Raw genomic sequence first — 11,163 nt, 5'->3', positions numbered from 1 at the left:
AAATCAGTACATGTGTATTATTTCCGAATTTTTGTTTATTGTTTTTATGTATTTCATATAAAATGGGTCAGTTTTTCTTTAGGGTACTATTTTTGTTACTAAATATTTGTGGTTTTGTTTGTTTTATTTATTTAATAAATGTTTTTATACTTTAATTAGAATAGTTTTTTTTACATTTCCAATTACATATTGCTCGTTTGTCGCAGAATATAAATTCTTTAAATTTTTGAGATTAAGATTAAAATATATAATTGATTTAAATATAAAAAGGGCGCACCAAAGAATGCTGTACGTAGGCGCCAGATATCCCAGGAACGGGCCTGTCTGTGATGTAAAATAATAAGACGCCGAACAAATAAGGTGTTACCAGAGACAATTTTAGCGATTTTTAATTATTGTTTGTTGTGTGTAGTGAACTTAGTATAAACTTTATTACAATTATTATTTTGTTCAGCTTTCATGTGTAAAAGACGCAGCGACTAGAAAGGGCCAGCAATTATGTATCTAGATAATTAAACAAACAATATTATTAGCTTTTTATTAAATTTGATTATTATTTTTCTGATATTATACTTTTGTCAAGAAGTGTGGCGACATCTCTTGGGGAACGAACGAAGCGAATCATTTATTACGACGAAGATAACAGAAATTCAGAGATATATCTCCATATCTCTGCGGAAATTACTAGAAAGCGGTAGGGTTTTGGCTACTTTTCCTTAAAGAATATTTTCTAAAATAAAATGAAAATTTATCATCACAATATTTTCTAATAAAGTAAAAGATAAAAAAATTGAATGAAACTCGTTCACGGCCAAAGACATAAAAGTAATCCTGCAGTCTCAAAAAAAATAGAAGAACGATACAACAAAAGCACAAGAAAAAAAGAACAAAAGTAAAACTTTCCCCATTCGAGATCTCTTTCGGAAAAGTTTACAGGGAAATTTTCGCCGCCATACATTTTTATTATTTCGTGTGTGTATACATATAAAATGTCAGCGCCCGTTATATACTGGTTTATTATACTAATGCCAGGAGGGGAAATAGACGTTTATTACCGATAGGGATTGATATATAGATTGAAAACTACATTTTTATTCTATTCTCTGCTCTTCACAGCAGGGGCGGGTCTATGAGATGGTCTAGGGGTTATCCAAACCACCCCAAGTTTACTATTCACTACACAGATAAAATTCGCTTACACTGAAACATGTTACAATCAAGTTAATGTAGTATCTACGGTATGATCGAAAAAAAAACGGCGTCAAAGACGGCTGGGGAACGATACTCGATGATAATTTTGGCGAGGTTTTTTTGACGCCGTTTTTTTTTCGATCGTATGGTATAATATGCATTTGTATAAATGGTAAGTTAGTTCGGATACTTTTTTTCTGAGTTCTGAATAAAATTTTAATAAACAAATCTATTCTTATTGTGATTTTTTTTGTGAAAATAAATATGCTTCATCACGCCAAGTGAAGCGTAGCCGTACCATCCCTTTCTAAAAGCAATTCACGGTACTTTTGACACCCTGTAACATAATTGAGGATACAGCAAGAATCTTAATTTTTAGTCATCAATATATATAAGTTATATATTTTTATAACTGGCTATATTACTAGTATATCTAATTTTTATTATAATTAATTTTAATTTTTAATTAAATACTGATTTTATCTTATAGATTATGAATTATCCCTGGTCAAAGATATTTAATTTGGACAGTATTTTTTTTTGTTTTATTTATTTGGACACCGATCATCAGCATTCTAAGGTACTACAAGAAGTAACCTCACGAACCTCAAATTTTTAATTTTCGTAACATTTAACCTATAAAGGAAGAAAAAAGAATAAAAAATCCAGAAATTTTATTATTCATTGAATGAAAATTATTTATTATTAAAAGGTGTCTAGTAGACATGAAGTTGCAAGAATGACTTATGACTGCTTTAGTCTCAACTTTATTTTCCTATCATCATTCATCAGACAGCATCCATATTGATATTTTTACTTCTAAAATAATTATAATGACTAAAATAATATTTTAGGAGAATATGTTATGATTTTGATTTGGGAGTTAATTATGCCAAGAAATATGTCAAAAAACAAAGAAATTTCCTTTGTTGTGAACTTCGTACCCTTTCAAAAAAGGTTTTGATCCGCCTCTGATTCACAGTTTCGGTATTATTAAATGGAGCTTAAACAAACCCTTGCGATCCGATGAGTGTTTCGATGTCTTCCTGCCATTTTTTGTCCCCCATTTCTTCAATCTCCATGTTTGTTCGAAAAAGTTGTGCTATTTTTCTTGTTCGGCGGAAGTAATGAGTACTAAAATATTACGATGTCGTTCTAATGGTTTCCGTCAGGGGGCGCAGGAACATGGAAATTACCATTCGACAGTTTTCTTGAAAAGTTTGCTGATCTTTTTTTTTGGAGCGATATTTCCTGGTGTAAGATAAAATAAAAATAATATGTTAGATAACTGTAGTCTTATTAAAACCTAACAGTAAGTTAGGTAAGCAATTAAAACTAAAATGGTATTTTCCCAAATAGTTGGTATTGACCAAGCGTGGCACAATCAGTAAAGCCGGAAGAAACCAATTAAGGTATAAAATTAAATTACCGAAACTAGAGCAACAGGAACAGAAAACTGGAAGGAACTGGACCATTATCTCAGTTCATATTGTCTTTACATTTATTTATTTTAACGCTCACCTATACATATAATTGTCTATAATTTGAGACGTGTTTGATTAATTTTAAATTATTAACATCTATACAATGATAATTATCAAAAATATGTTGAGGATCGAAAATATTTAGCTGCTCTATCATGTCTAATATGCTCTTTAAATCTGGTTATTATTAATTTAGTTTGCCCGACATATTCCTTGTGATGAAGTTTTATAAATGTCCAACTTTTCTAGTGTAGTTTATATTCGGTTATACTATATTATTAGTTTAAAGGTGTAGGATAGAAAAATATAAGTCATTTTGGTCCTACGAGAACACTACCAGATATAGTCAAAGTTTTAACCATCATCAAAAATCGGTCAAAAACAAGGGATCAAATTTTTTTTCGGACAAAATTGCAACATTTAAGCTTGCAAGAGTTAACATATCCTGAATCTACATAAATTTTTTTACAAATCCTGAAATTTTCAGAATTTTATGACTACGTTAATTATGTAAAATATCCCGGAATAATAAAGTATTTATCTATAAAATCTATCAATCTTAGAAATTTACAAAAAAAATAGTTAAATTTTCAACAAATTTCTCTAATAAAGTTGTTTATTTCGACCCTTGTAGAAATCCATTCACTATTATTTCCCTTACTGAAATATTAATCTTGAATAAATATATTAAAGAGCAAAGAGCACCAATCACCGATCAATCATGAACTTTTAACAGATATATCGCTCAAATATTGATCTAATAATTATCGTGTAGCCATATATATTACGAGTTGAATATATAAATTTATGGCTCTCTTGAAATATGGAAATGTAGAAAATGTAAATAATTTAGTATTAAAAGCTGGGACAGTTAAATATTAACGCACGTATTTGCTAGTAAAATTTATTGTTAGTTTAATTCAATGGAATTTATTTACGGTACGGTGTTATTTATATTTTTATATCAGCATCAACATAGATAGGAATAAATGATAGACTAATCATATACATTGGTTTGTTTTTGACCAAACATGTCCATTTTAACTGTTTTGATTTTAAAATTCAATATCAATCATGCCAAATTTTCAGTCAACTGCTGTATCGATCGTCTTTGATCGTAATATACGTTTAGTCAGTGGCGTTAGCCTAAAAATATTTCAGTGCCGGACACCAGCACCAAATTTGGCACACGCTTTCTAGAGATAATAAGGCATCAAAAATTGCCGGGAGACAATCTCTCGCATCTCCGGATCATCCTTTGATGACGTCATCAAAATGGCGGACCAAATTTTTAACACGAAATTGGATTATCACTTGTAACTTTGTTAATATTTAACCGATTTTAAGTTTTAATAGCTCATTTTAAAGCTTGAATAATTTGCTAAAAAACTATATACAGTTTTTTTGTAGGAGGGGTAGTTTTCGCGCATCCCTTAAAATTGGAATAAATAAATAAAAAATGACGCTTTTATTCTAAACAAATTGAAACGTTAAAGCAACAAAATTGTTTATTACGTATACTACCCTTAATTTTAACTATCTTCGGAAGATATATTTCTCAAGCTAAAAATAACTTAACATTAACTTAACTTCATATTAATTATAATTAAAATTAGTAACTAATAATAATATGTACAATATTCCCAAACAAAAGAAAACTTCGCGGATACATGGCCTTCGCGTTTACAGAGCATTGTATTGTCCAGCCCTGAAAGTTCTTCTGAATTCTCCTAAAAAATAACCGAGAAAATAGCCAAAAATGTTCCTAAAAATAACTTGGGAGGATACATTTTTAAACTAAAAATAACTTAAAATTAACTTAATTTCGTTATCACTTATAATTAAAAATAATAACTAATAATAATATGTACAATATTCCCAAATAAAACAAAACTATTCGCGGGTACATTGACCTTCGCACCTGCAGAGCATTGTGCACCTTAAGGTACTTTTTACACAACGACATTTTGAAGTACATCTTTGGGTGCATTTACAAGCGATAAGCTCTTGTAACTTTTCCATTGAAATATCGGAACTTGTACACCAAAGTGGTTCAAATTGATCCCCAACTTTCTTCCACCCCCATTCGCCTGGATTTGGCTGCTCTGCATCTCGTTGAAGGCAATTTCTCCACACGAAACACTGCAGAATTGCTGTTTTAAGATGATTTAGCAAAACTTCACACGTTGGCGGAATATGTTCGATGGAACGGTTATGTTGGCAAACGCAAAGAATTCCCCTTGCTTCATTTGCAGTTTCCTCAGTGCTAGTTGAATGATACATAAGTACTTCTTTGAAGATCTTTGTAGAAGTCCCTGTTTTTAAGCTTTCCGGGATATAGGTACTGATCAAAAATAATATCGACCCTATCTACCGTTGCAAGTCTTGACCGAATATAAGATTGAACGATGTTTTCGCTATACTGCTGGAATGTTCTGCTTGATTGAGGTATCAACATATAAACAAGGGCAGCTCCATCAATAATTAGTGTAGATACTTTAGGTACCTCAACAAATTGGTCGATAATTTTTGTTGTCTAAATAATGAATGAAACAATGTCAGATTTCTTCGAGAGTTTTTGCAATTTTGCGAATTCCGAAATGGTGGATACGAACTGTTCTCCTTGCCAAAAAATTAATTAATGTCCAAGTGTCTAACTTGACTAGCAATATAATGTCTACTGAAAATATTACTGTCCTTTTTTATTACTGTCGAAGATCGACGATTTTTTGTTTATCTTTTGACTTAATTTAGATGTTTTTTTGACTGAGTAAAGGTAGGTTATTTCTTTTAATAACATCATGTATTGAAATTTTTCTTACCACAATCCGTTCGTTAACAAAAATAAATATTTAAAAAATATTTATTTTATGTAAATTTTGTTTCTTCAAAAAAAGTTTTATTGTGCTTATGAAAACAAATTTGTAACATTTCAGAGACAATGCAAGGGGGGGGATGTGTCGATGGGGAGGGGGGCAAAAAATAGTTAAAATTAAGAGTAGTATAATACGTAATAAACATTTTTTTTGTTTTGTTTTAACGTTTCAATTTGTTTAGAATAAAACCGTCATTTTTCATTTATTTATTCCAATTTTAAGGGATGCGTGAAAACTACCCCTCCTACAAAAAGACTGGATATAGTTTTTTTTAGCTAATTATTCAAGCTTTGAAATGAGCTATTAAAACTTAAAATCGGTTAAATATTAACAAAGTTACAAGTGATAATCCAATTTTATGCTAAAAATTTTGTCCGCCATTTTGATGACGTCATCTAAGGATGATCCGGACATGCCAGAGATTGTCTCCCGGCAATTTTTGAAGCCGTATTATGTGTAGAAGCTGTGTGCCAAATTTGGTGCTGGTGTCCAGCACTGAAATATTTTGGTGCTTTTTAAAGTCAACGCCACTGACTAGTTTAAGATTTTTGTTTTATAATTTCAATAGCCCTCTATACATCGAAAGATCCGGCCTGCGGATCCGGCCTTCGGAACCGGCCGGCTTGCGGATTATCTCAATTGGAACAAAAGTGGATCATTAGCATACTTGGAAAAGCATTTTTTATGGATTATTTTGTACCACACACCTGATATTTCGAGTCAAATTGTCGTTATGAACCGCATGCTACAATTTCAAATAAACCATATGCGAGTACATATGTCAAAAGTTGACAGATGATATTTAATTCTATTGAGAGTGTCATTCACCGAAGGTACCATTTAAAAATAAAAAGTTGTAATAATTTCCGGTGAAACAAAAAGTGACCGAAAACAATTTAATACGTCAATCAATCCTAATTTATGTCATATACTAAGATACCAAATCTCGTTTTTTATCTAAAAAAATACAAATGTTATAGGGGTGAGACACTTTTGAAATGCACCCAGTATTAAAATCAAGTTGTTTTGGAAAAGTATATTTTTTCAAAAATAAATACTTAATTAGTAAATAGCAAAAATATACGTAATATTGTATTTAACCTCAGCAAACGTCACATAAGCAAAATCACGGCAAAAGAACATTTAAATAAACCGCAATACATTATTATATTATATATTTAATAATTTAACGCTAGAATGAACTGGAAAATAACGTAACATGTATAAAAACGAATATATTTCGAATGTTGAAAATACCAATTCGTTTTGCACCTCGTTGATTTTCGTTTCGCCAATTTGGAGTAGGCTTTGATAAAAAATAAATTTTCCTAATTAATCGAGGCTTTTGCGACTTTATTCCAATTTTCAGTTAAACGATTTTGAATTTTTAATGTTAGTTTATACTAAATTTAACCACTGGGCAATACTCCAGCATCATTCAGGCAGAAATGTAGGCTATCGAAAGATGAGTACATTTTATCTTAGATAGGAACTATCGAAAATAAGAAATAGCCATCTTATCAGTCAAGCAGCATTAAGAGCAATCAACTCAGTAACCATCAATTTGAAGTTGTTTAAAGAATGTATAGGGAAGCTGAACAAATTAGGCAAAGACAATAAAGTCCTCCTACTCTGGGTGCTAGCTCACAAAGGGATAGAAGGTAATAAAAAAGCAAACGATCTAGAAAAGGACCGAACACTCCACTAACTGGACCAGTAGCGTTCTGCTTCCCAAGTAGAAACCAACTTAAATCACAACTCAAAAACCTGGAAGACTCCATCTTTAACCTGGAAAGGAAATCCTCCAACGGTCTAAGACACGCAAAGAAATTTCTCAGAACTTACAACCTAACCTAACCTAACTTTCTCCTTTCCATACAATCTACAATCTACAACTATTATAAAAACACAAAACATACATAAGATTACATAACAACATACATACAGTACATCTGATAGTCCATCGTCAAAAATATTTTAATGTAGCAAAACTTTAACCCTAAGAAAATCAAGTTTCAAGCTCTTTCAATTATAGGAAATTCAATATTTTATCAAACTTTATGAACTTTTCCCAAACCTGGATTTTCCTCTTTGAACCAAATGCTTTTTATGGCAGAAAATCGGCCAGCGTTTTTCTACATTTTCCGACAGAGTGTATAGAAAAAAAAACGGTTTCTACTCAATTTCCCTTTTTGTGTGTCTGTGTCTGTGTGTGAACTGGGCCCTAATATTGATTGAAATAAATAAAGTTCAAAATGTTTAACATTCTTGGGTTGAATGTGTCGTTTATTAATCTATGGTGAAATGTTGCCTTGAGTTTTAGATTATTTCAAATAGAGTTATAATCTTAGACAAATAATACAAATAGAGAAATCTAGCAGCAAAATACGAAAGTTCTTGCTATATATAAACGAGATATAAACTGGTCTAGAAAAATGATGTTTTGAACAAAGATTCTTTGCTATTCGTTCTACATGATAATTGGAAATGGTTGATTAAGTGTTGGTGATGAAGATATCTACCTAAATATATGTGTGGTAAGTAGGCGAACGGTTTTGGTGGAATTTGTGGAAAAAAAACTAGCCAAATTTTGACCTTTTCGCTAAAAAAAACAGTATTTTAAATTTTAATCTAGAGTGCAACGGTTGTGTTAAAAACACAAATTTTTAAAAAAGAAGCCTTGGAAAAATAGATTTGATCTTGTTTTTCGTGTCTTGCCCTCGCCGGTTAAAAAATGCCCAAATCATATTTTTAATCCTATCTCAATTTTTTCAAATGGAACAATGATGGCGACTCATTAGTATATTTGGAAAAAGCATTTTTTACGATTAATTTGGTACCACACACTTGGTATTTTGAGTCAAATTGTCACATGAACCGCATGTTACAATTTAAAATAACGCTGTACTTAAACTGCCGTTAAACGGTAGCCTACTGAAATGCCGTTAATAGATATGACGTCGTTGATGTGACGCACTTGACGGCTTTTTAATGCTTTGGTTAAAATGCCGTCGAACGGTCGCGTACTAAAATGCCGTTAATCTATTTGTGTTCCGTTTTCCGTTGCCCTTTTGGTATGTTTTTTTCGTCGCGTTTGCACTATTATTGTAGTAACAATTTGTGCTAAGTGCTATAAGTTGATTTTAATTAAGGTGTACATCTGGATATTATCGGTTCAGGATGGAGTAAGTGTTTCAGTTAGTTTTCTGATTGTTAATTTATCTATAAACATTTTTAGGTTAGTTAGGTACCTAATTATTTTTCATGACTGAAATTAGCATGCTGAAAATTGGGGATAGGTTCAGCTCATTCGCTGACGCAAAGAAAGCGATTGAGGAACTTGGTGAAAATACGTACACAACATTTTGGAAACGAGATGCCCGTACGATTGCAAGCAGTAAAATTGTGAGACCAATAGAAAGCTCTTTGATTTATTATCAACTTCTATATGCATGTAATCACGGTGGAAAGAAGTTTAAGGGCGGTGGGAAAAAAATCGACAGTCTTAGACATTTAAAGAAGATTGCCCAGTACATGTAAGATTCAAAGCATCGTCTGATGGAAAAGCACTCGAGGTAACATCGGTTCAAATTATGCTTCAAATGAAGCACAATCATGTCACTTCGAAGGTAAGTTTACAGATTAGTTGACATATAGTATGCTTTTAGAATTCTTGCTTGAACAGTATTTTATTCATAAAAGATATATTTTGTAGGTTCTACATGCATATAACCCTAGCCAAAGAAAACTTTCCAGTAACATGAAGGAAAGCGTCAAGGATTATTTGAATATGAAGGCCAATAGAAAAATGATACAGCAAAAAGTTCAAGAAAGTACTGGTAAAATTGTTACTTTACAAGATTTAACAAATATGAAGATATCCGATCAATCAAGAAAAGAAAACTTAGATGGCTGCTTAAATATACTTAAAGCTAAATATGGTAAACTAAAATATTCTATTATCGTCTTATTAGTCCCAATAACTACTCTGTTTTCAGGTGCCAATGTAGCTGTTTTGCGAGACGAAGACAATAATTTCAGAGGACTTTTCATTCAAAGTCCAAACATGAAAAGTACAATGAAGGCTTTTCCAGAATTTCTTGCAGTAGATGCTACATATAAATTATGATGATGCAGAAAGTAAAAATCAGTCTTCTGTGGAACACTCTGAGGTTTGTGACGAGACGGACCTTCAAGACAGAAACAATATGAGTGAAGCGCTCATATTAGATAATAGAAATACATCAACTCTTGGTCGGTCACCTGTGGAAGCACCTGAGTTTTGTAACGAGCTGGTTATAGAGGAGGAAATGACACGAGATGAAGCGCATCAACTTTCCAACAATGTTAGTGATCAGTTTTAAATGACGTCAACAAAACCAGTCCCATCAAATAGTTGAAGTCAATGATTTCGCTTTGACAACAATTAAGATGCCTGTTTCAATAAAAAAACGAGGACGTCCAAAAGGAGAGGACTTAACAGTCATAGGACTACCAAAGAAAAAGAAAAGATGTACTGTAGCATTTGCTAAACAATCCTATCATGAAAAACAAATGTAATCCTGAATTGCTTCGTTAAGGATCGTAACATCGTTAGAGACATCACAAATGGGAATTTCTTGAAACTGTAGACCTTAAAATGCGCCCCGAAGAAATATCACATGCCGTTCTTGATGAGGCTGTTGATATCCACATAACAAGGTAAGTCTAGCAATACCTAATAATTACCAAATTAATAACTAATAATGTAAATTACGATTTTTAGAAGTTTTTGCACCGAGAAAGCCTTTGAAAAAATAACCAATCTAGTTGAGCAGAAACGACTTCAACAAAGTTGGTTTTGTTCTGTGTGCAGTGAAGACACGCAGAAAAATCATATGTCACTTTGTTGCAGTAGATGCCTTCTTTGGAGACATATCCGTTGTGCAGGATTGACTAAGCGACCTAAATCAAAACTGTGGTTTTGCAGAGAATGCTATCTGTAGCATTATTATTTTTAAGTTGACGTAGTATTATTTTTAAGTTGTCAGTTTATAATTTGCAATAAAAACCTGAAAACCAATGCCATATATTACATTTTATCGCAGATACATTTTCAAACCTACAACGGCAACATATACGTCTACCTACATATAGACCGTTCCAAGTTAATTTTATTCAGAATAAGCCATGACGGATTTTGGACAACATTACATTACAAATTATTAAATATTAATCAGTAGCCTACTCTGCATTAACGATTAACGGTATTTTAGTACGCCACCGTTCGACGGCATTTTAACCAAAGCATTAAAAAGCCGTCAAGTGCGTCACATCAACGACGTCATACCTATTAACGGCATTTCAGTAGGCTACCGTTTAACGCCAGTTTAAGTACAGCCTTAAAATAAACCATAATATGCGAAAATGTCAAAAGTTGACATTCTATTCAGAGTGTCATTTTCTTTCGAATAGAGTAGAAATATATGGTGAGCCACTTTCGAGACGCACCTGGTATATGATTAATTTATTTTTATACATGGTTATGGTCATTATTTATCAAAACTTGAATAATCTTGTCTTAGCATTAGCAGTTAGTCGAAAAACAGAATTGACTCTGAAGCTTTTGTTGT

General features: G+C 32.0%; 1 protein-coding gene across 1 annotated transcript; it reads left to right on the top strand.

The window, feature by feature from the left end:
• Nucleotides 1–9,144: 9,144 nt before the first annotated feature.
• Nucleotides 9,145–9,682, top strand: LOC115882440. The gene is made up of 3 exons (XM_030900504.1): nucleotides 9,145–9,180; nucleotides 9,267–9,492; nucleotides 9,550–9,682. Exons 1-3 carry the CDS (start codon nucleotides 9,145–9,147, stop codon nucleotides 9,678–9,680), a joined length of 393 nt encoding a protein of 130 aa, XP_030756364.1. The 3' UTR covers nucleotides 9,681–9,682.
• The last annotated feature ends 1,481 nt before the right edge of the window (nucleotides 9,683–11,163 follow it).

The sequence above is a fragment of the Sitophilus oryzae genome, unplaced genomic scaffold, assembly GCF_002938485.1.
Source record: "Sitophilus oryzae breed Bouriz unplaced genomic scaffold, Soryzae_2.0 scaffold_177_pilon_pilon, whole genome shotgun sequence".
NCBI classification, from domain to species: Eukaryota; Metazoa; Arthropoda; class Insecta; order Coleoptera; family Curculionidae; genus Sitophilus; species Sitophilus oryzae.
The sequence above is the reverse complement of the archived record's forward strand: the minus strand, read 5'-3'. Positions and strand labels throughout refer to the sequence as shown.